This window comes from Crinia signifera, chromosome 2 (assembly GCF_055691185.1).
Source record: "Crinia signifera chromosome 2, ASM5569118v1, whole genome shotgun sequence".
NCBI classification, from domain to species: Eukaryota; Metazoa; Chordata; class Amphibia; order Anura; family Myobatrachidae; genus Crinia; species Crinia signifera.
Window position 1 is genome coordinate 195,518,893 of NC_139218.1, and position 26,702 is coordinate 195,545,594.

At 44.9% G+C, this 26,702-nt stretch overlaps 1 protein-coding gene across 1 annotated transcript; it reads left to right on the forward strand.

The window, feature by feature from the left end:
- The first annotated feature begins 8,264 nt into the window (after positions 1-8,264).
- On the forward strand, positions 8,265-12,945 carry LOC146060373 (uncharacterized). The gene is made up of 2 exons (XM_083173513.1): positions 8,265-9,126; positions 9,470-12,945. The coding sequence occupies exons 1-2, from the start codon at positions 8,574-8,576 to the stop codon at positions 10,078-10,080; spliced, it is 1,164 nt and encodes a 387-aa protein (XP_083029639.1). The 5' UTR covers positions 8,265-8,573; the 3' UTR covers positions 10,081-12,945.
- Positions 12,946-26,702: the final 13,757 nt, after the last annotated feature.

Sequence of the window (26,702 nt, forward strand, 5' to 3'; positions counted from 1 at the left end):
GTAAATCTTTGGACAATATTGAATAAAGAAATGTTAATTAATGGCAACAGTTGTTTAACTTTAAATCCCTTGCAGCATTAAAATATATTTTTTTACATGTATTTCCAGCTTTCCTCCCTGACACAAGGCTCCCGAGGGATTATCTAACTGCTAAGGAGAATCCTGTTTTACTCAGCTCATCTGTCTCTGGATGCTTATTTACAAACCGCAGCTAAGTGGAAACTGTCCTCAGACTCTGTCATTTGTAAAGGGCAAATGCAGTTATATATTAAATCATATAAATGTAGTTATCCTAATTATTTGACATATATTTATGTAAGAAGTTAGCCAAATGACCTTATAATTGTGTGTCTCCATCACTCTTTTCCCTGTCTCATATAGAAGAGAAATAGGGACTTCCGGATCCGGCGATCCTATGAGAGGCGGCTAGGAGGATCACCTCCGTTGCAGGATCACCCATCTCACCCTTTAAAAGGCACTGCGCCTCGACTAACGGCTCCCCCCGCACACTGCCGCACCACTGAACACTCGCGGTGCATGGACAAATATCTCACCGCAATGCCCGGCACCAGCAAGCGCAACAGAAGGGAGGGGGAGAGGAGGGGATGGGCTGGCAAGATGGCGCCGCACACCGTGGTGAGCGCGTCCCTCCCAGGATCACCCCAGCACAGCAACTATGCATCCAAGGAGGATGACGTCAGGGAGAGAGAAGAGATGCAGGTAAAATCCGCACACCCTGGCACCCCACACAAGCTCCATTGTGAACCCTCTACCCCTGATGCCCAAACCCCATTCACATATGGGGATCTTATTATTGCTGGACAGGCGGCCATGTCCCCTCTCCTGAAGGAGCAGACTGCTGCTATCAACAAACAGATTGCACAGCTCCAGCAGCACATGTTAGAGACTGAGCATAGGGTTGGGGAGACATTTGCAGAGGTGACTGAGATTAAACTTGTCTCTGAAGATCATACAAAGGTCAATACAGCTACAGAATAAAATCCAGGACCTGGAGAACAGGTCAAGACGTAATAACGTGCGCCTGATTGGACTTCCAGAAATGGTTAAAGTTCAGACATTATATGATTTCATAAAATCTTTGTCCTGGGAGGGGAACAAAATACTTTTATTTCAGGACTATTCAGCTGAGCTGACGAAGGCTAGGAAGGATTTCTCGCCTATTTGCGCCAATCTCATCCGAGACGGGTGAAAGTTTGCACTTCTATATCCTGCCAGACTTCGACTCTTCGATGGATCCTCCTTTAAGGACTTTTTGTCCCCGTGTGATGCAGAAGCCTACCTACAATAAACCACCACATCCTCCAATGAGCCTGTACACATGTCCGACTGTGACTGACTCCACGTGGCCTTCACTCATCTCCCCACCTGTTGTGTGAAGCAAGATTTGGTCATCTATTAGAATCAACCTGGACTGTCTGCCTGCTTATTCCTATGAGACTGGTATCGTTGAACCTCCCCCCCATACACATGTGCCAACACTCACCCCTCACGTGCTAATCCCATCACCATCAACGTTTTCTTCCATGTGATGAATATTGACTGTGGGTACCCACAAATGCTCCCGAGGGGCTGAGCGGCAATATCACACTGACCTGTGTGCCTTTTCCCCTCTTCTCTGCTATATACCTACAGTATATTCATCGTTAGGTGCCTACGTTAAACTCTTATTACCGTTTATTTCCCTATACCACATTCATGCCGCTTACAAGTAATATGCTCATTATGGGCGTCTGGCCTTAGGAGCCAGCATTCTAATTTTGTTGTCAGGTTATGACCTGTTTCACTTTCTACTTACTAGGGAATATCTGCTTCTATGTTTTGTATTCATTGTTCCCCCCACCCCTCACCCCGTCTCCCTTCAGTCTTACCTTGTTGTCGCATCCCAACCCTTCCCTTACTGCCTTGACACGTATAATGTAACAGATATTGTGAAAAGGAGGCCCCGTGTTGAAATGTATAGTGACATGATGTTTTCTTGATCCATGTAAACAATTTATATGTCCCTTAAACTAGGCAGCTGGAGCATAGGAGGTATAAATTCCCCCCAAAAACATAAAAATATATTGCTACACTTGAATAAATTGCGCCTAGGTGTAGCTATGCTGCAGGAGACTCATCTTACAGCATCGGAAACTGTGAAGCTTGGTGCTATGGGCTGGAAAATGGTAGCTTCATATAACTCTAAGGCCCGAGGCCTGGCAATTCTAGTTAAATCCCACTTGCCTATCGTGGTTTCCGATGTTTTAGCAGATGCAGAGGTCGCTATTTAATGTGCCAAATGGTTTATGACACGCAAACGTTTACTATTATGACAGTCTATGCACCCAACACGTATTCTAAGCCATTCCTCCTGAAAATTATCTCCATTCTGACCCCACGCATGTCCACCCCCATTATACTAGAGGGTGACTTCAATCTCGTCAGCTCCTTGACATTAGACAGGCAAATACCCAATATTAATAGAAAGAAATTGCCTAAATTTGGTATTCAGGCCTTGACATCCCAACTTCAACTATTAGATGTATGGAGAACATTGCATCCTATTGAAAAAGACTTCACGTGCCTAGCAGCAGCCACAAACCAATTATCTAGAATAGATTACCTGTTCACGTCTATCCCCATGCTCCCCAAAATAGAAGGCACATACATTGAACCCATTACCGCCTCGGACCACGCAGTGGTCTGGATCCAACTTAAGCTACAGAGGGAACCATCCTCATTTATGTCATGGCGATGCCCATTGTCTATCACCACATCACATAAACTTAGAGAAAAAGTCTTAATGGCATGGGACTCCTATCACGCCAATAATAGCCCCACTCTCTCTTTGGACCCTCTTTTATATTGGCAGGCCTCAAAGGCTACGATATGTGGAGCAACCATATGCTTCTTCTCATTCCAAAAGTGTAAAACTACCCAAGACTACCTTGCAGCCCAACAGCAACTTATCGACTCCTTTCAAAACTTTAAAACTAACCCCTCCCCCCAGACGAGTGCTGCATCCAATCTAGCCAGATCTGAATATGAAGCGATTATATCTAAAATGGAGGCCTGGTACACTTTTAACAAGGATTTTAAGTTTGGAAATAAATCAGGGAAACTACTATTCAACTTATTGCAGGGCCAGAGAATCCCATACACAATCCAACCATTACAAAAACCAGACTCCACTCTCACGAAAACTAATAAGGAGATAGCCCAGGTTTTAAATGATTTCTATGGCACACTTCCTCTGATAACAACCAAGCATCCTTGTTCTGGGACAACCTCCCCCTACCCCAGTTATCTTTAGATCAAAGCAACAATCTAACCAAAGATAAAACTCTCCAGGAAGTCAACGATGCCATATCTAGTCTGAAACCTAATAAAGCCCCGGGACCCGACGGCCTTACATCCGAGTACTATAAAACTCTCCACAATAAAATTGCACCTTGCTTGGTGCTGGTTTTCAACTCCATGCTCAGGAATTCCGCAGTCCCCCCTTGCTTTAACATGGCGAACATCAGAGTCTTACCCAAACCCGATTGAAATCTATCAGATCCCGCCTCATACCGCCCTATATCCCTTCTCAGTCTTGACTATAAGTTATTGACCAAAATCCTGGCGGAAAGACTAAAGCCCCTTGTCGCGTCCCTAGTACATGAGAACCAAACCGGTTTCATGGCAGGTTGACAGCCCATAACGAACATCAGGAGAGTATGTGCCCGATGTGCCGTGTCGAACATGCCTAGAGCCATACTCTCATAAGATGCTGAAAAAGACTTCAACATGGTGCATTAGGACCACTTATTCCACACCTTGGGCAGATTTGGCTTCCCAACCACATTTATAGACTGGCTCAAAACCCTATATGTGGGCTCCTCCTCACAAATTCTCTGTAATGGGAATATCTCTGACCCATTCCCAATCCTGCGGGGGACGAGGCAGGGGTGCCCCATGTCCCCGCTCCTGTTTGTATTCGCACTGGAACCACTGGCGGTGGCCCTGAGAGAATCCCCATTGAACCAGGGGATTGCGGTAGGTGGCGTGGACATGCGGGTACCTCTATTCGCAGATGACATGCTACTCTTCTTCTCCCACCCAGAACACTCTATCCCCATAGCCCTTCAGATCATAGCCCAGTTTGTTAGTTTCTCAGGATATAAAATTAACGTTAACAAATCGGATTTGCTGTCAATAAGTGGAGATGCCCCGTGCTTTGCCTCCACCCCTGAACTTAGATCAATATAAATCAAACCCACCCATATTAAGTAACTAAGAGTACAGGTCCCGAATAAACCCGAACTACTCTATGCACTTAGGGGGGTATTCAATGGGAGGGTCACGGCAGTCGAGCTTGTTCGACCGCCGTGACCCAGTCCCGTTCTCGGTCAGCTCAACTGAGAACATGCAGGCGGGATTCAATGTCCTGCTGCCGGGGAGCGAGAAGGGGGCCTGGCCGTGAATTGTGGCCGGGAAGAGGCGAGCTGCAGCCGGCAGCTCGTCACTTCCTGGCTGTTCTCGGCAGAACGAGCCCAACAGCTAGTGATGTCGGGCTCGTTCTGCCGAGATACTCTGCTCAATGCTGTTGGGGAAGACAGCATTGAATAGGGCCCAGCAGGCATCTCCCCGACGGGAGGTGCTCGCCGGAGATTGAATATCCCCCTTAACCTCACACCGGCTATCACGAAACTCAAACAATCTATAGAAACTTAGCATGATCTCCCTTTTTCATTATTAGGTCGAGTCGAGATCATCAAGTCTATCCTTCTCCCCAGGCTTACGTATTTAATGCAGTTATTGCCGGTCAAACTTACTGTACCTCGAAGGATATAGCTGTACTGAAGAAATTATGTACAACATTTATATAAAAGTCTAGAAAGCCTAGAATTTCTCTGTCCAAACTCCAGATGCCCAAATCTGAGGGCGGCCTAGGTTTCCCAAATCTAAACCTCTACAGCAAAGCTTTGTTAGTCAGGTATGCCATGGACTGGCTATTGGAATCTAGTAATTTTACAGTATATAAACTAGATTGTGCTATATTTTACCCCTTTTCCCCGGGCACCCTGCTTCATACCCCTAAAACCAAAATCCCAAAACACATCTTATCTCACCTTCTTTTCAAGGACACCTATGAGGCATGGGTTTATACTTGCAAAACCTTTCAATGCTCCCCATTACGCACAGATTGGCTACCCATATGGGGTAACACATTATTCCAACCAGGCATAGACAATCCTGGGTTTCAGCCCATATCTGCTAAAGGCCTAAGACTCACGACGTAGGTATTTGACCCAGGAGGCCAAGTGATGTCTTTTCACCAATTACAACTTAAATATGGGCTGACACCTTGTGGTCTTTTTCCAATAATGCAGCTACTCCATTATATCTCCTCTCTACCTCCAAAAATTCCTATACTACCTCAGACCTCTTGTCTATTTTCCATTATATGTAAATTTGAAAAACAGACTTTCAAAACAAAGTTGTTATATAAAGAATTCATAATGGGCTCAGCACCTAAAATACAGAGGGGAGCTCAGGAGCAATGGCTTAACGACCTACTGACTCTAACTGACAGTGATTTTTGATTTAAATATTACGACAGGACTCTTCGCATTGTAACATCATCATTATTGCAAGAAACGCAGGGAAGACATTTCGACCCGGACGAGTCTGGGAGATGTCTGAAGTGCATAATGTCTGAAATGCATATTATGCATAATATGTGGGCCTGTGGGTATATAAAGAAATGCTGGAATAAGATATTCAATTATATTCACACAAGGTAAGTAACAAGACATTGGTTCCCCCGGCACACTGAATAGTTTTAGCAACCAATCTAGAACACCATGATAATAGAATTCAGAGATATTGGTTACATATACCTGCGCAGGTGTATGATATGCCCCCAAGCCGCGTCAAGGCTTCTCTGTATATTGGGGGTCCCTAGCGCTATATCTAGGTGCAGGGTGTGGCACCCCAAAAACTATCATAAGCTAGGAGGCCCAGTGCGACATGCCAGTGAGATACTAAGTGTTAATAATTAGTGATAGGAAGCCGAAGCTATACATAAGGAGAGAGATAAATTAAATGTAATTAAAATGAGAGCGATAGTGATAGTGAGGGAAAAGTGTTAATAGAATGTAAGGGCATGCTGCACTAAAGCCACCGAGCCCAACCAGTCCAGGGGCACCGCACCCCACACCACTGTTACCCTAAATTGGGTCTACAATTAGTCAGCAAGGAGCCACATGATAATGGCTCCTTACTTGGTATATCTGAACTAAGAGCTACCTACCTTGGAGCAACCCCAGACTACTCCATGTGGCATATCAGGACATAGGGGTCCCTAGCGCTATATCTAGGTGCAGGGTGTGGCACCTCAAAAACTATCAGTTTATAATAGTAATATAGTTTTTGGGGTGCCACACACTGCACCTAGATATAGCGCTAGGGACCCCCAATATACAGAGAAGCCTTGACGTGGTTTTGGGGCATATCATACACCTGCGCAGGTATATGTAACCAATATCTCTGAATTCTATTATCATGTAGTGTTCAAGATTGATTGCTAAAACTATTCAGTGTGCCGGGGGAACCAATGTCTTGTTACTGACTAAGTATTAACCCCTCCCTTGCATGCACCTGAAAGGTTTTACTGAACTAATTTGAGCATTTACCACTTTCTGTATCTATGTTATATTCACACAACCCTAAACTTGAGAGTCCCTTTACATTCCTTTCCTCTTCTATTCGACAATTTTGATGTTTGGAATTTAGATGATCAATACTCAACGCATATCCCATTTCTGACTTTATTAGTAACAATAGTACGAAAGCAAATATTGAGGTGTTGGTTGTCAAGGAATGCTCCCTTCACAGAATGAACTATGATAGATTTGATGTACAGGTTCACTTTGCAAGTTCTACCAACTTTACAAAGTGCTGGGGTCCTCTTGGAAAGAAGGAAACAATACCTAAAATGCTCCCAACTACACCTGGAGGGCGTTACTGTCTGAATTTGAGTTCAGCTTCTTGTAGCTCTGAATATGTTTGATAGCCACATCAATGATCACTTACTTTACATAGAAAGGACAGATGATCACACTCCTGAATGTGCTCGACACTTAGAATAACACATACCGTGCCTCAAACCCCCCCCCCCCTCCATCTCCCACCTGTCTTCCCTCTGTCATCCCTTTCCCCATCCCAATTCAGTTTGTTTTTAGTAATTATATTGTGTATTCTCTGGAATTTGTGTCATTGTCATGGTTAATGTTTCTGTCGGCTATGCCCATTTTTAAAATCCTAGATACTTTTCTATCATCCGACGCACCTTAGATTTATTGACTAACAAGTTCTACATGATGTTAACAGAAGGGGACGCGCCATGTCTACTACCAACTTATTCTGTATTTTTGGCCATGCGTGAGGCACAATTCTTATGTATGTTGTTGCACAATTCTAATGCACATTGTATTTACATTTGTAATTACCGGCAAACCTCAATAAATATATATATATATATATATATAAAAAAAAAAGAAGAGCAATGATGACCAAAGTTAAATGCTAAAACCAGTTACAAAAGAAAATGCCAAACACGGCCTTCTTAAGGTGCGTACACACGTACAGATTTTTCTGTCTGATCTATCTGGTGGGAACAAAAACCTGGAAATGTACAGTATGGGAGCAAATGACAATCAAAAAATTGTTCCCAAATGCTTGAAAACAGACAGTGATCAGTCAGACAAATTGTTTAAATCATTCTGATATAACAAATTTTTCAAAGCATATATTGTATTTTTTTCTGTTTTCCTGCATTTGGGTGGAAATTTTTGATTGTCATTTGCTCCCATACATTTCCAGATTTTTGTTCCCACCAGATACTGTAGATCAGACAGAGAAATCTGTACGTGTGTACGCACCTACAATCTTTTAGCCATAATAATGTACTGTACAGTAGGTTGATAATTTGCCCACATCCTATTGAAATGCTAGTGACAGAATGTATAATGACACACTTGCAACCAGGACCATATTAACAATGATGCAGATCTACAGTTCCAGGCCTCCATATAAGGAATAGGCCCATCATCATGACAGCATAATGATTACCAGGGATCCGCTGGCCACATAGTTGACCATAAATCCTAAGTTTTAAATTATATTTCTATTCTCCACACAAAATGGTGCACATTTTGCATATTTATAAAGATATATTAGGGTTGATAGTATACAGAATCTATATGGCACTGTTATACCCCTTTCAGACAGAAAAAAAGACCCGGTAATTTCCCTGCTCTTGCCGTGTCGACACGGGTTTTTCTTCTGTCTGAAAGGGTCAACACGGGTCTAAAGTTCCGGGACTTCGACCCAGGTATTTACCTGGGTTTTTCCCGTGTCAGACACGTGTTTGCGGCTGTGTGAAAGGGTCCGACCCGTGTTTTTCTCCCGACTATTTAAAAATCATGCTGATTGGCTGTGCAGCATGGCGCTGCGTGATTGGCTGATCTTTACAGGTTCCCTGATTGGCTGAGCGCACGTGGCAGAGGCGTGCAGCGCAGCAGTAAATGGCCATGGCACACTGGAAAGATGAGGAGATCCGTGAGCTGCTCAGTGTCAGAGGGGAGGAAGAAATCCGAAAACAGATTACTGGCACAGTGAAGGACGCTGTAGTCTACACCAATATTGCCAAGGTCCTCACTTCAAGGGGCATTGTGCGTACCCAGCAGCAGGTGGTCAACAAACTAAAAGCTCTGCGCAGGTACTACAACAAAGTTTGTGACAACAACAGGAGGAAAAGTGGTGCTGGGAGGATGGAATGGGTTTACTTCGACCAATGTAACGAGGTCTTTGGCAATTCTGCCCTGGTGAACCCTGTTGCCATATCATCATCCAGTGCAGCTTCATCACGGAGCATAACTCCAGAATGCAGCCCATCTTGCCCACCTATAATGGAGTTGGAAGACAGCATAGACAACAGCATCCCTGATCCTATTGCTGCCATGGAGGACACAATTGATCCATTAGAGGCTGAGGTTGAGGACAGTGGAGCCAGCACCATTACTCCATCTGGGACACCCACTCCTGCACAGACTGAGACCCCAACGTTGCGTCGTAACAGTAAGTTTTTCAAGTATTGTTTGTGTATCTATTTTAATAGATGTACAAGGGGCTATAGGTATCAGCAGGCCTTTAATGCCCCACATGCTGGTACCTGTGGTTCTCCCAAGTATCAGCATGTGTTGCAGGCTTGCTGGGACCTGTAGTCCCACTGTAACACAGGTAACAACCCCGCACCCACTACTACAGCACACGTGGGAACCAGTAGTAGTAGTAGTCTCTATCTATCTATCTATCTATCTATCTATCTATCTATCTATCTATATATATATATATATATATATATATATATACACACTGGCATGCCGCTATTGGATTGTAATGATTTTTCCTTTATTTTTAGTATTTGATGTACCTGCAAGGAAGAAAAAAACGTCAAAGATGGAGCTTGCTACGCGCTCAATGTCAAGAATCCTGGTAGATCATCTCCGAGAGTCCGATCTTGAATTTCAAACTCAAGAGGATGCCCGACTGCAGCGCTTCTTTGACAACGAGAGACAGTTGCAAGATTCCTTTCTCACACAGTTGGTGGGTCTGCACGAACGCATAGCGCGTGAAAATCGAGATGCACAGATGACCTTCCTTACCAATATGGTGTCTACATTACAGAATCCGCACCCTTACAAGCTGTGTAGTCCGTACGCTGAGGGTGATTATTGTAATCCTCCACACAGAGGCCATACATTTATGCCTTCAAATTCAAGCCAAACTACTGTGCAGGGCCAAGGGCGTAGTTATACTGAAAACATGGGCAATAATTTTTCACATGCCACACAGCCAAGTAGGCCACATGCCAATACCAGTCCACAGGAGACAGTGCATGATACTGTCAATGGCACAGGATATAGTAGGCAATATGGCAATGTGAAAAATTATGCTGATGATTCAGTGAATGCCAGTAATCATAACACTCCTGTTAGCACTGTAATCAGCACTGCCTACAGGCATTTGTAGTAATGTTGCTATATGGTTGTTCTTTTTCTCTTTTTTCTGGGCTCGTTCAATTTTTCTTGCTTAAAAAGTGGCACTTACAAGGCCCGTTAAATGCTGTGTTCCATTTTGATGTACACAGTAGAGTATTATGGTTCTTTAGTTTATGAGCCTCAAAAAAGCTCATTTGGTTCTTCGGTTTGGAGCTGAATCAAAGTTCTCAAACTTTTTTTTTATTTAAATGTGTACAAATAGAGTATACTCTAGATATGTGGCTGAACATAATCTATAATGTGTACACAGTATGCCTTCTTCTTTATCTTTAAGGCAATAAAAAAATTCCCTGTTTGGGGCTTATATTTATATATTTATATTGTTTTTGGGGTGTAATAAGGGCTATTTCACACACTCCGACTCCTGTCGGCTGGCGAAACCCCGCACGGCCAGGAAGCCGTGCCACACACCGTAGTTAATAATGGGCACAGATGTGACCATTCACCCAGGCCGCCTGGTTTCAGGCGGATCCCATCATTGTAAACTGCTGTGTGCGGCACAGATTCCTGGCCGTGCGGGTTTTCACTGCCCGGCAGGAGCCAGAGTGTTTCGAATTGCCCTACAGCACAGGTCTTCAACCTGTGGCCCTCCAGATGTTGTGAAACTACATGTCCCACCATACATTGCCACATTTTTTCCTATAGTAGGATGGCAAAAAAACTCAGGGCATGCGGGGACATGTAGTTCCACAACATCTGAAGGGCCACAGGTGGAAGACCTGTGCCTTACAGGTACCAAAAATTGCAAATACAAGTGTTTATCTATATATACAGTGCCGGATGAAAATGTGTGGCTGCTGGACAGTCAAACTGGTGTGTGTCTCCCCTATACAATACCGGCTTGGATGGCAGCACAACCTATTCACCCACCACTGATAGAAGACCTATGCTAAATACTTATTCTACCTCGTGTTGCAATAGTTCAATGTTGTTTCAGTGTTGAAAGGGTATTTATGACCACTAAAGATATATTTGAAAACATTTTATATTTAAAAGTGAACTAACAAGCATAAAACATATTTTGTGAAAAATAAAACAAGTTCTTTCAAACATCCAACCAATGTGTCCTTCTATCTACTGTGTCATACTCTGTAAGTTAATAGTGAGGGTGTTACGGATAACCTCAGCAGTGGAACAACTTGTCTCACCCTCGTACCCTGCTGATTCGACAGGGGTATCAGCCAGGTCATAGTCCTCCACATTCCACTCAGGTAAAAAGTTCTCTTTCTGTAGCTCACACACATTGTGCAGAATGCAGCAAGCTGCCACCACATCTGGAACCAGGGTAATGGCAATGTCATTCCTCTTCAGTAGACACCGCCATCGCCCCTTTAGTCTTCCAAAGGCGTTTTCCACCACCATTCGAGCCGAGCTCAGAGTGTGGGTGTAGTGGACTTGGTCAGGAGACAGTGGGGTATGTTGCGTGAAGCCCTTCATAAGCCAACGCCTCAAAGGGTATGCCGCATCTCCAATAATATGGACTGGGATCTCCACCCCGGATACAAACTTTGACCACTGTAACGGTATAAAAAAAAACATTAGAATTGTATAGGTGGCAAGTGTAGTGGTTAAAGAGCACATTTTTAAAAATAGACAAAGTTACCTCTCTAGGGAACAACCAGCCACCTCTCTTCTCCTCCGCGATCTGGAACAAGTCCGAATTGGCAAGTACCCGTGAGTCATGAGCACGACCAGGCCAGCCAATGTAGACATCTGTGAAACTGAACAGAAAATGTATTTGTGTTTAACAATATACAGTGCGGCCCAATCATATCACTAATGTAAATACTGCATACTGTACTACTTACCAATACTTATGGTCCACCACAGCCTGCAATATGATGGAGTGCCAACCTTTACGGTTATGGTAATCTGCTGGGTTATCTGGGGGTGCAATAATGGGTATGTGTGTCCCATCAATGGCTCCAGCACACTGCGGATAGCCTCTTCGCAGAAAACCTGTTATGGTCTCATCCAGTCGGTCGCCTTGTGGTAAGCAGATGAAACGCTTGTAAAGGCTCTCCAACAATGCCTGTGTCACTTCCCGCACTAGAACACACACCGTAGAAATGCCCACACCAAACAGACATGAGATGGTACGGTATTCCCCTGGTGTTGCGTACCACCACAACACAATCCCCAGTCTCCTGCATGGCTCAATGGTTTTCCGATAATTGGTGCATCCCCTTGTAAGTGCCGGGGTGACCAGTTCCAGCAGGTAGTAGAAGGTGGCTCGTGACATCCGGAAATGTGCCAGCCACTGCTCAGGTGCAAAAGCTTCCACAGTCTCCCAGAAAGCTTCTCCATGCCTGCGGTCTCTGGCCCACAACGACCGGTTTGAGGCACTTGTAGACTTCAGGATAGAGGTAACACTGGACAAAATCAGGGCTCTCCTCCGGTGCAAATACCTGCGTCGAGTGGAAGCCCTCTCCACCAAAAATTGTGCCTTCCTCCTCCTGGCATAACACTGTGCCAGGTAGCACAGTGTAAGCATCTGCATAATGCTCTGATTTGCTGTAAGCAGCAAAACACACAGAGCACTCATGACCTCCAGGTTCTGCAACTTGTCAGCCATGTTTAATGCAATGCAGTGAGCAGACACCTCCCACTTTTCATGATCTCATCTCTGTGTGCCTTTAAAACTGTCCTTTTCTTATGACACACAGAGTTTTGCAGGAAAAATCCGGCTTCTGTGTGAAAGGGGTCGACACGGGAAATACCCGGGTTTTTGCTCCTGTGTGAAAGGGGGTCAGCCCCTTGCTGCCTAGTTGTACACGGGTTTTTGTATCCGGGAAATACCTGGGTTTTTGGGATTTTTCTGTCTGAAAGGGGTATTAGTTTCATAGAGGAAAAAGCACTCTCTCTTTTTTGTTGGGGCACTCTTGTTTTATGAATAAATGAATAACATATGAAAGGAAAATAGGTAACATTTATGATATGATGTATATGACTATACATGAAGATGTATATCCAAAAAGATGACAAGGCCTCAAATCCTAGTAAATTGTAGGGTAATCATGTAATGAGGTTGGTGATAAAGTCCCTTAAATTGAGTAGATGAGCTTTTAATGTCAATAAGTTAAAATATTGAAGGCACATACACACACATATATATATATATATATATATATATATATATATATATATATATATATATATATACACACACATACACATAAAGACAGCACATGAACATACAGTCCATAAATAATGAATACCAGAGGGGTAGGAAATACTTATTTACCCCTATGGAAGTATAGAAAAAGAACTCACCACACGGTTAGGTGTTTTTGCAGTCAGAGATAGTACACTGTAACCTGAATCTGTGATTTTGGCGAATGACAGCTCACAGTAAAATTCCTCAGCCTAGTTTATTCAGACATTGTTAAGGTGCCCATAAATGGTACAATTGTTGGGTGCGGTGAGATGCGCGCTCCCGTCACACATCTCATCCCACAGCTCAAAATCATGTGCTGCACTTTTTGTACTAGATCTCATCTCATCTCATTGCAAAACCTATGCGATTCGATGAGACGCGATGCAATATTGTATACCATAATTGTACTGTGTATGGGCACCTTTAGTCTACTGAAAGCAAATAAACCAGATACATTAAAATTCTAGAACTGAATTTTTTTTAACAGGGTATGTGCAGGATATGTATCCACAATTCATCAACAATAGTTCAGTTTAGTAATTGGTTCAGCAACTTGCATAAGTCATATTTAGACAAACAGTCCGTTTGTCAACCTCCTGTTTTCTCTGGAAAATAAATGCTATTAATAATATAAAAGAGGAAAACAGTGTCTAATACCAGTGGGAAAAAAAATCAAACTTGAAAGTGCTGAGTACAGTATTACTCTCATCAACTTTATAACATAATGTCAGGTTCTGTTTTATCAGCACAGGATGTGTCCTCCTAATGTTGGTCACAATAATAATTGCTCTTATTAACAGTAGTGTGAAATTTATCATTTTTGGAGCAATATTTATGTTCTTAATAGAATCTTTGGCAACGAGCCAGTGAAAATCTGAGTAAATGAATGTGATAATTATAATGGCACTTAATATTCACACTAATAATCCGTAGCCTGGTATGATATCAGAGAATTTCTGAATTTGAACAGTAGGTAAGTATCACAGAGTATCAACGTGATGAGTTCAGGATATAAATAGTAATCTATTGAAAAATCATTGGTGGCTGCTGGAAGCACCATTGGTGGCTGCTGGGTAGCAGTCCAGCGGGAGAGTTGAGAATCTATCTTTGAAAAAGTTGTCCAAGGATGACAAACTGCGCCAGGCCACACTATTTTGTTGGATTTGGACCTATTGATACCCCACTTGGACCAGCTCTCCACCATCATTTGCTCATTTGGATCCCCAATACTCCATTTCGCCTACTGGGTAACCTGATAGAGGACACCACCACCTGCTTACAACTTGGAGCCTGAACTGATTGCCCCTGCCAGGGCTACCTGTTTGTCACACAAGGTACAAAGCATCCAGTCAGCTATATGGACACCCACCAAGCCAGTATTGTTTGCGAATGACCATCTGGGATACCAAACCGACTCGCAGGAGAGCATAATAGGAACAAGTAGGACACATTTTAAGTATACTGTCCATCCAACAATTCTTTGATTGAAGTGCTTTTTAAATTATATTAATTTTTATTGTTTATTCATTATTATCTATATATTATATAATATGCTGATGATCATTTTATTCTCATTAAATTAATCTATACATGTGATAATTGATCAGATTTTTTAGTGATATTTAGTTATTTAATTATTTTGTTTGCTCAATTCATTACTATTGAGCGCTCCACCATCTCTGTTTTCTAGTTGTATTCTATCCATTTTTGGGAGACAGACCACCCCCTGTGTGTCAACTGCTAAACAAAAGATCACAGGGCGACAGAGCCGTGCACCGCAAACTCTGCCACCGGCTCCCCCGGCTGCCTGCTCCCCCGCTGTGCCCGGCTGAGTGTCCGCGGCTATTTTCAATTTAAGTCTCCCGCTGGTCCGCTAGCCAATAGGCGCTTGCTGTTCAGCAGCAAATCAGAAGCACCATTGGGGGCTGCTGGATAGCGGTCCAGCGGGAGACCTGAGAATTGAAAATAGTGGCGGACACTCAGCCAGGAACAGCGGGGAGCTGATGAGCTGGGTGGGCTGCAGTCTACCTTGGCAAAAAGCTCTTTAGTCCCTCTTGGCAACAAGCTATTTAGATACCCTTGGCAACAAGCTATTTTAGTCCCCATTGGCAATGAGCAATTTCAGACTCCCTTGGCAATGAGCAATTTCAGTCCCCCTTGGCATCGAGCATGAAGCCCCTTGACATCAAGCATGAAGCCCCTTGGCATCAAGCATGAAGCCCCTGGCATTGAGCATGAAGTTCCAAGCAATGAGCATGTAGGGAAGTGGCACTAATGTGTCAAATGTGTAATGACAAAAGCATCCAGTAGTGCAACACCTTCAGTTCAAAGGGAAAGCATTTATTCATACATTGCACTCACATTACATAAAATGTAACAAGCATATCCACACCTGATTGGTGTTAAAAACAGATCACACAGCAATTATTTTGGTCTCACCACCCGACCACTTTCAGGAGTTTCCGGATCCTCCAAATAAAGTGCAAGTGCTGGATGACTTCTTTCCAGATAAAGTGCGTCTGTGCGGCATCAACCTCTCCTTCTGCAACGGATTCGTCAGCTTAATGCTTTTCAGACTTAAGGGTCCTTCATCAGAGGCTTGACAGATCCCTAAGCAGAATACATTTATATAGGGCAGAGAAGAAGCTAAAGGCGCAGGTTTTACCGCATTTGTTGTGACTTCCGTTGTGGCTAATACCGGAAGCAGAATTGCGTCATACTTACCGCAGGGACTGAGTGGATGGTAAACCAGAGTTCCATCTGCGTTCCACCTGTCCCAGGAACCGGAAGTGATGCGCTGGAACTTACAGTGGCTAGTGAGCTTGCGTCTCACCTGTATTCCACTTGTTCCGATACCCGGAAGTTGTACAATCATATGTCTATATCCGCATTTCTTTAAGATAAAGAGACATAGAAATATATAATTTAAAACTTACTTTCTTGCTTTTCTTATTTTCGGCTTGATCTATTCGGCTTGATCTATTCTTTTATACAAGAATCCATATAGCGTCCATTAAAAGTCCATGTTAAAAGTCCATTATACATACTAAAAAGAGAAAAAGAGTATCAACACATATTTTCCACAGCTGGATTTACAGTAGAATGGAACAGAATATAAAATGTTAAAAAAGCATTATAAAAAACACTTTAATTCAAATTCTCCATTAAGACCTTTGGGTACTAATGTTTGTAATTTAAAAATCCATTTAATTTCTGTTTGTGCTAGTTTTGTTTCAGTATTCTTATTTTGCCATGTTGATGCTACCAGATCTATACCACAGAAGGATTTAATATCACATTCTCTGCAATTGTGGGTACTCTTAAAGTGGGACGAGACTGTATGTGTTTGTAAGCCCTTCCGAATATTATATATATGTTCGAACAGTCTCGTTTTGAGGTTTTGTTTCGTCTTTCCCACATAAAAGAGTCCACATTTGCATTCTAAAAGGTATATACAATTTTTTGAGTTACATGTTATAAAATTGTTAATTCTAAAACATTCACATTCACAGTAAAATCCTTCACTTTTCTCGTTCCTTTTGTGGTTCTGCACATCAGGCACATTCCACATCTGTGGAAGCCTTTTGTGCGGACACTAGTTCTCACCGTTGTTTCTAGTGAGCTTCTCACCAATTTATCTTTCAGAGACGGTGCACGCCAGTAAATAAATTTTGGATGTTCTGGAATCAAACTACCTATTATGGTCATTTTTTAGAAGACCCCAATTCTTTTTGAAGATACTCTCAATTTTTTGCTGGATTGCCTGGTACTTCCGGGTTCAGCCCCCTCGACTGATATCATCCTCACACCCCCGTGTCTCTACACATCGTCTAGGTAACCGGCGTACACAGCTTGGCCCGGGTGTCAGGTCATTGAGAAAAAATTCATTCATGTTACACAGTCGCGGCTAGGTGTGTATACGTCACGGGATTTTATAAATGAGATAGAGGATATGTGGGGGCTGTGTGAAGCTGTGAAAAGGGGGCACAGGTGCGGGTCCTTAGGGTCTCGCAGCCGTATCATGTGGCGGTTTTACAGTGAGAGTGGAACTGCAGAAAAAAACATATAAAACATAAAACGTGCAGTTTGAATTAGATGCAAAAGACTAAAACAAAAGACAAGCAAAAAAACCGACAGGTCATTAGAGGTAAACAGTGGCATGGGTCCCACGGCATGTGTGGGGCAATTACGAAGGTCATGCAAATGGCATAAAAAAAACATGAAAAACTGGCTTCAAAAGATGAAATACACTGTTGGGAGAAAAGAATAATGTGCAGAATGTTTATAAGAAGATATTAAACGATATCTGTTCTGTTCAATATCTGTCCTTTCGGGCTCATGGTGTCCAATCTGTAAATCCAATATGTTTCCAATTTGAGGAGTTTGGTCGCACGATCACCTCCTCTCAGGTTCGGAGGGACGAGATTGATAATGGTGTATTTGAGGTTGGCTAAAGAATGTTTAGCTGAGACGAAATGCCTGGCAACAGGCTGAACATTATCTTTTTTGTTCAGAGCTGCTTTGATGGCTGAACGTTGAAGCGCGATACGCTCTCGGAAACTTCTTATAGTCTTTCCCAAGTAGCATAGACCACAAGGGCATTTTATGAGGTAAACCAAGTGGGTGCTGGTACATGTCATGGGATGTTTGATGGGTATATTGTAGCCTAGGTGTGGATGGGAAAACACTCTGGTGCTATTCATGCCGTTACAGGTGGTGCACCCTTTGCACTTGTAGCAACCTCCGGGTTTCTTCAGTGTGTTAGGAGGGAGCCGCTTGGAGATGTCTGTACGGACCACAAAATCCCTGATGTTCCTGCCATGTTTGTAGCAGGCCGTCATTTTGTACAACCGGCCAAAGTTGTTTCACTTGTTTGGAGATGATGGCATCTGCGTGATTGTATTCACGGATTCATCCAATCCTGTCAGCCAATTTGGCATTATCGCTGGACTTCTTTTGTAGGAGGTCTGCTCTGGATAACCGGTTCACTTTGTCTCTCGCTAAGGTGAGGGTATTGGATGCATATCCCCTGGTAGCGAATTTGTCCATCATCATGTCGAGATCAGACTCGAGTCTTGTGTTGTCACTTGTGATCCTCTTAACCCGAATTAACTGTGTGGAGTCTTTTTTCTTCAAATCCGATTGAGTGCTGCCACACCATTTCCCTCTATATATATATATATATATATATATATATATATATATATATATATATTTTTTTTTTTTACAGTGATTTTCAGATCATTTTCATTCAATCATCAGATCTGCAAATGATCAAAGTACCCATTTTACTAGTATGGTATCTAGTAACAGTCTGCAAATCATCTGATACCATACACTAGCAATTTACAGCCTCGATCAGTTAGTGAAATCCACTTGTACTGCCGCCCACTTGTGATACCAGTTCATACGGATCGAGCAGTGTGAATGGAGAACACACTGCCCGATTTGTCTATTAGATATATCTGCAGATCAGTTGATCTCTTTATTTAATACCAAAACAAAATGTTTTCAGGGCACATAACATTTAAACATTCAAAGTGCTGTAAGCCATTTATCGGCTTCCGCTTCTGCATTCTGCATACACGCAGTTAAAATCACTATGACGAGCCTCAAATTTTGGATTGAAGAATTAGCATAATGATTGCATCCGTATGTACCCATCGTAAGAAGTTTGAGGTATCTTCATGTGTGAATAAGCCACCTGAGTTCATGTATTACCTGCTTTCAGACAAGGTAGTATGTGTTTTAACTGATTACTGACACAAACGTGCTGTGTTTATGAACTTTAGATGGCTCTAAAGGAGCCCACACACGCACCGTTGCCGGCGGTGCGATGCTGTACGATGGGGTGCGCGCTCCCGCGGCACCTCATCGTACAGTACAAAAAGTATGTGCTGCACATACTTTTTGTACTAGCTTTTTCTAGCATAGCATCGCATCGCATGCACATCGTATGCACAAGGCATACGATGCGATGCTATGTGTGCTAGTTAAGCCCACAACGCACGCCGGGATCGGTGCGTGTGTGGGCTCCATTACAGTTTTTATGTTATCTTGTCACTGGTGTGTAGCTTCTACTTTACAAAATAATACATTTTTCACTTAAATTTAGATTAATTTCATTATTACTACTTTTTATGTGAAAAAGGTTTGAAATATATATGCCCAATTGCAATATCTGGGTCAAGGTATGTAACTGTTTTGTTGTCATTATCATCAGGTATTTATAACTCCCCAAATACTCTGTTCTGTACTATTCGTCTTACTGAATTTTATACAGTGTATACTAGACAGCATACCATCTATTTTGTATACTTGCCATGAAATATGGTTCTTCATTGTATTATACCAAATCAATGGATTCTATTTTTTATACTAGCCAGCAAAATGGAATATCTACAATGCTGACTACAACTTATAGGGATAGATATATCAAAGCTTGGAGAAAAATAAAGTGGAGACAGATAAAGTACCAACCAATCAGCTTCTACTCTCCTGGACCAGGTTAATTCTCGGGTTTTATTTTCTGTGTGAAAGGGGTATAACTGTTGTTTTATAGGCCCTGTTTTAAAAAGTAACATGAGCTAAATTGCTTAATCTCTCACTAAGGGCCAGATGAATCAAGAAACAAAAATTGATAAAATGGAGAGTGACAAACTACTAACCCAGTGGTTCCCAAACTGTGTGCCTAGGCACCCTGGGGTGCCTCAGGAAACTTACAGGGGTGCATTGGGTTGGTGGACCAGGATTAATTCATATTAGTTATGTGCAATGTAAAAGGCAAAACCAGTGCTAGTGGCTGCCAATCATAATATATGTGGACAAACAGGAGAAAATCCTGTCCCTCACCAGATAACTGTGACATATAAACACAATGCACTTCATTTTATATTTTTTTCCGAATTTCTCAATAAGAAACATTTGACCTAGGGGTGCCTTGAAAACATTTTGATGCTCTAGGGTGCCGTGATTCAAAAAAGTTTGGGAACCCCTGTACTAACCAATCAGCTCCTACCTGTCATTCTTCAAACCCAGCCTGTGACATGGCAGTTGGGAACTGACTGGCTGGCTGTTTTCACTCTCGACGTTATCACTTTTTGAAGCTTGATACATATGGCCCTAAGACTTGATAACTCTCCCCATAGTTTAATTTGTTCTGTTTTGCATACATAATTGCCATGTTCTTACAACATTCAAAGAATAATGATAGAATATGTAAAATATATGTAAAACATCCTTGAGCTTAAGATAAAACCAAATATCATCATCATCATCATCATTTTGTTGAATGTAATTGTCTCTTACCCAGAGCCGGCCTTAGGCATAGGCCAACTAGGCAATTGCCTAGGGCATTTGGAATGCCTAGGGGCATCAGCAGCTTCTGCTGATTAAAATGATATGCAGCATGCCTATTTTGTGTGTGTGAGTGAGGCTGTTAGCAGCTGTGCGAGTCCTGTCTGCGGGTGGGTGGGTTGTGCAATAGTGTTCGGCATATGTGTAAGGGGCATTATGTGTGTCATGTACAGGGGCGGATTGGCCATTAAAGGCACCGGGAAGTTTCCCGGGAGGCCGGCCGACCCTGAGGCTGAAATCTGCATGTGATGACCGAAGGGGCCGGCCACTGCAGAGTTATGGGTAGCAGTGGCCGTGCCCGGAAGCAGTTCCCCAGCTCCAGCATAACTGCCCCTCTTCATGCTCTCCGCATTACAGGGAGTCGGGAGATGAGGCCAGCCGAGCAAACAGCAGCAGCTCAGGTGGTGGAGCTGCGGCTACAAAGACAGCGGGGGTGCCGCACGAGGATCGGGCACAACATAAAAGGAGCCCAGGGGGGAGCCAGGAGCAGAGAGCCCCCGCTGCCCCCCTGTTGCTGCTGCTGCTGCTTTCAGTGCGTGGCTGCTGCTGCCTGTCACACTACAGGCAGCACAGCAGCGCCAGCATCCTGAGGCTCCTTCCCATCCCAGCTCCCATGTCCCAACCCCACTTTAACTACCTCAGCGTCAGCTAGCAGACACTGAAAAGGGGGCGGAGCTACACGGGACGGATGGGCGGAGCCACACGGGACAAAGGGGGCGGAGCTACATCGGAGCACAGCAGGGCTGACAGGAGAGGATGAGCTGCCACAGAGTTTAAGGTAAAAAAAAATGTGTGTGAGAGCGAGTAATACTGTTACCAAACTATGTCCAGATGGAGCCATCCTCATTGTACCTGTCCCCGGAGCGCCAATCACCGCGGTGCGCTGGGGATTCTGGCATGTGTGCGTCTCTGATGCTTGCCCGCCCCATTCCCAGCAATGGACATGCGAGCGTCCGAGACGCTTGCGTGTCCATTTATGCTGGCGGGCTGCTCGCCATATCGGAGCATCTGGTGCACCAGCGACAACAATGAGGCTGGTTCCATCTGTAAAAGCAGCGTAGTACTGTCGGCAGCTGGTGTGGGCGTTACATATAGGCAGCGCTATTGTCGGCAACTGATGTGGACGTCAGAGATAGGCAGCGCTACTGTCAGCAGCTGGCGTGGGCGTTACATATAGGCAGCGCTACTGTCAGCAGCTGGCGTGGGCGTTACATATAGGCAGCGTAGTACTGTCGGCAGCTGGTGAGGGCGTTACTTATAGGCAGCGCTACTGTCAGCAGCTGGCGTGGGCGTTACATATAGGCAGCGTAGTACTGTCAGCAGCTGGCGTGGGCGTTACTTATAGGCAGCGCTACTGTCAGCAGCTGGCGTGGGTGTTACATATAGGCAGCGCTTCTGTCAGCAGCTGGCGTGGGCGTTACATATAGGCAGCGTAGTACTGTCGGCAGCTGGTGAGGGCGTTACTTATAGGCAGCGCTACTGTCAGCAGCTGGCGTGGGCGTTACATATAGGCAGCGTAGTACTGTCGGCAGCTGGTGAGGGCGTTACATATAGGCAGCGCTACTGTCAGCAGCTGGCGTGGGCGTTACATATAGGCAGCGTAGTACTGTCGGCAGCTGGTGAGGGTGTTACATATAGGCAGCGCTACTGTCGGCAACTGATGTGGATGTTACATATAGGCAGCGCTACTACTGTCGGCAGCTGGCGTCGGCGTTACACAGGGGCGGATTGGCTATTATATCTGCCGGGGACCGACACTAGTGAGGCCGCCGTCGCGGTTGCGCATGCGCATGAACTGACACAACTATAGTGATGGGCTGAGGGGCTGCTCAGCCACACAGTGGCAGGCAGCGTCACTGGAGGTCAGAGCTAGTGGCCCGCCTCCTCCCACCCGCTGTTCTGTCTGAGCCTCTCCTAATGCTGCTGCCGGGACTTCACATCATGTGACAGCCCCGGCGCAAGAAACAGCAGAGAGGAAGGAAGAGCTGGTGTGATCATGATGCTGCCTGGCAGGCACATCCTCCATGTGACCTGCTACTGCCTGCAGGTCCTGCCGCCGGATTGGCAGCCTCATATTCCATGGTCTTCTCCACGTGACCCACTGCTGCCCGATCTCCCTCCACACAGAACCCGCCACCTCTCCCACGGGACCTGCCGCCTCTGCCTGCCTCTTCCACGGGACCTGCCGCCTCTGCCTCCTCTACGGGACCTGCCTCCTCTACGGGACCTGCCGCCTCTGCCTCCTCTACGGGACCTGCCGCCTCTGCCTCCTCTACGGGACCTGCCGCCTCTGCCTCCACCAATGGACCTGCCACCTCAGCCTCCTTTATGGTATCTGCTGTTGCCCCTCTGACCAGGTACACTATTTGCCTTGTATATTGAAAGTGAAGAAGGAAGGGGGGGGGGGGGAAGACACATACCATTTTCAACTCTCTCCTCTCCCTTTCCCCCACTCTTCCCTCTCTTTCTTTCTCTCCCTCTCTGCTCTATCGCCTCCCCTCCTCTTTTTCTCACTTTGCACTCCTCTCTCTCCTATCCTTGTCTCTCTCTGTGCTCTCCTTGTCCCTCTCTGTGCTCTCTCTCTGCGCTCTCCTCGTCTCTCTCTGCACTCTCCTCGTCTCTCTCTCTCTCTGCGCTCTCCTCGTCTCTTTCTTTCTCTCTGCTCTCTCTTCGTCTCTCTCACGGCGCTCTCCTCGTCTCTCTCACGGCGCTCTCCTCGTCTCTCTCACGGCGCTTTCCTCGTCTCTCTCATGGCGCTTTCCTTATCTCTCTCTCTCTGCGCTCTCCTCGTCTCTCTCTGCGCTCTCCTCGTCTCTCTCTCTGCGCTCTCCTCGTCTCTCTCTTTGCGCTCTCCTCGTCTCTCTCTGCGCTCTCCTCGTCTCTCTCTCTCTGTGCTCTCCTTGTCTCTTTCTCTGCGCTCTCCTTGTCTCTTTCTCTGCGCTCTCCTTGTCTCTCTCTCTCTGTGCTCTCCTTGTCTTTCTCTCTCTGCATTCTCCTTGTCTCTCTCTCTCTGTGCTCTTCTTGTCTCTCTCTCTGCGCTCTTGTCTCTCTCTCTGCACTCTCCTTGTCTCTCTCTGTGCTCTCCTTGTCTCTCTCTGCGCTCTCCTTGTCTCTCTCTGCGCTCTCCTTGTCTCTCTCTGCGCTCTCCTTGTCTCTCTCTGCGCTCTCATTGTCTCTCTGCGCTCTCATTGTCTCTCTGCGCTCTCTTTGTCTCTCTCTGCGCTCTCCTTGTCTCTCTCTGCGCTCTCCTTGTCTCTCTCTCTCTGTGCTCTCCTTGTCTCTTTCTCTGCGCTCTCCTTGTCTATCTCTCTCTCTGCTCTCTCCTTGTCTCTCTCTCTCTGTGCTCTCCTTGTCTTTCTCTCTCTGCATTCTCCTTGTCTCTCTCTCTCTGTGCTCTTCTTGTCTTTCTCTCTGCGCTCTTGTCTCTCTCTCTGCACTCTCATTGACTCTCTCTGCGCTCTCCTTGTCTCTCTCTGCGCTCTCCTTGTCTCTCTCTGCGCTCTCATTGTCTCTCTCTATCTGCGCTCTCATTGTCTCTCTGCGCTCTCCTTGTCTCTCTCTCTGCGCTCTCCTTGTCTCTCTCTCTGCGCTCTCTTTGTCTCTCTCTGCGCTCTCCTTGTCTCTCTCTCTCTGCACTCTCCTTGTCTATCTCTCTGCGTTCTCCTTCTCTCTCTCTCTCTGTGCGCTCCTTGTCTCTCTCTCTGCGCTCTCCTTGTCTCTCTCTCTCTGCATTCTCCTTGTCTCTCTTTCTCTCTCGGCGCTCTCCTTGTCTCTCTCTCTCTCTCTGCATTCTCCTTCTCTCTCTCTGCGCTCTCCTTGTCTCGCTCTCTCTGCGTTCTCCTTGTCTCTCTCTGCACTCTCCTTGTCTCTCTCTCTGTGCTCTCCTTGTCTCTCTCTCTGTGCTCTCCTTGTCTCTGTCTCTGTGCTCTCTGCGCTCTCCTTGCCTCTCTACAGGATCTCCCACAAAGCAGTAAGTTACTTTGTGGACTAGCATTAAAATCATAGGTAACCCTAACAACGGTTCTTGTACGGCCCTAGTGCTGTAGTGTAGTCGTTAGTTGGGGGGGCCCGGCACCAGCAAGCCTGGCAGGCCATCGTTGCATGTGGTATACTATGTAATGGGTGTGTGACACATAATAGGCGTTACGTTGTGGATTTTCGGCGCGCGCCTACGGCGCGCACTACCCCTGTTAATCCTGTCTTATGAAAATGTGGCATCGTTTTGCCTGTCAACAATGTATCTAAGTATAGTGATGTAATAATCCCGCCTACTGTAATGTTGGCTCCGCCCTTTATTGCTTTGTTGCCACCCACATGAGGCCACTTTCAGAAATTTTCCAGGGCCACTTTTAGTCCCCAATCCGCCCCTGGTCATGTATAAATGCATTAATAATGTGTGACATGTGTAAGGGGCATAATGTGTGTCGTGTATAAGGGCATTAATAATGTGTGACATATGTGTAAGGGCCATTATTTGTGTCATTATGTGTATGAAGGGCATTAATAAAGGTTGGCATAATGTGTAAGGGGCATTATGGTTATAAGGACATTAATAATGTGTGTCATGTGTAAGGGGCATTACTGTGTGGTATTATCAGGGGTGCCTAGAGAATGGGGTAGGGGGTACAAATTACCCAAGCCAAAGTCTGATGAAAGGGCCCAGTGGGGGCCCCGGGCCCCGTCCCCTTAAGTGACAGCAGCAGCTGCAGCTCTTCTCCTCTATCCAGCACACACTGCTTTGTGCTGGGTTTCAGTGTAGCCATCGAGGTGCTTAAAATACAATATTTTCTCAGGATTTTTTTCGAAGGGTATAATGTGAATAATGTGAGGAGTAATGTACATAAGGTAAAGTGGTACTACTGTGTGATGTAACGTGAATAAGGGACACCATCGCATGATATTATGTGAATAAAGTTGCACTACTGTGTGGCATAATTTGAATTGGGGGTACTATTGTGTGGCCATGCCCCTTCCCAGCAAGAACACACCCCTGTTTGGGCTCCGCACCGAATGGGTGCGCTGTTTCTATTTAAAATATTGCGGGTAGGAGCACCAAAATGATGACTGCAATGATGAGGGTTGATGATGCTGGGAAAGGGGAGCAGGGTCAGAGGCGGAACTAGTGGCGGTGCTAGGGGGCAACAGTCAAAATCTTGCCTAGGGCATAATTTAGGCTAGGGCCGGCTCTGCTCTTACCCTTAGGTTACTTAAATATGAGCCATTTACAGTAAAAGCTGTTTAAATCAGTTGTTCTTATTCATATAAACAAGTTTATTTCCTCTGATAACAGCTGCCTTTCATTACGTGTATTTCACAGAGCGAGACATAACAGGCATGTATTCTCATTTCCCTGATGTATGTCTGCTAACTATCTTTGTAGCATAAACAGGCAGATTGCTCTTAATTACTGCAACCTCTCTAAGGGAGGAGGCACTGGTGCTCTTGTTAGTATGGAATGTTCATATACAAATGGAAACATGCATGACATTATACTGCACCCGTGAATATGAACTCGCGCCCAACTAACATATAAGTACCTGAACATATCATTTAAATTGGTTGCCCTTTTCGTAGGGATGGCCATCGTTGCCTTTGCCATCGATTGTTGCCATCGATGGTTGCCATCGATGGCAAAAGTGCAACTGCCCATCGATAGTCTATAACCATTCTATGGATGACCATCGATGTTTTTGCATATCGATGGCCATCCATTTTCTCTGATTGAGTGGCCTGTGGTCCAATCAACATGTGGGGGCGGGGCTTCGCGCGTGCCAGGGCGGAGCTATGCTCCGTGTCCCGGCACTGTAGGGAAAAAGCAAAAACAAAACTATTTGTTTAAGCTTTCACATTGGTGTGAAATGAATCAGATGTAAATGTTTTGAAGTTACACATAGATGCCTGTAAAAGCCACTGGTCACTATACTGAAACGGTATTTCTCACAGAGGGGAGATTTACTAAGCCTTGAAAGTGATAAAATGGAAGGTGATAATGCATCAGCCAATCAGCTACTCTCTGTCATTTTTCAAACACAGCCTGTGACATGGCAGTTACAAGCTGATTGGCTGGCTGTTTATCACTC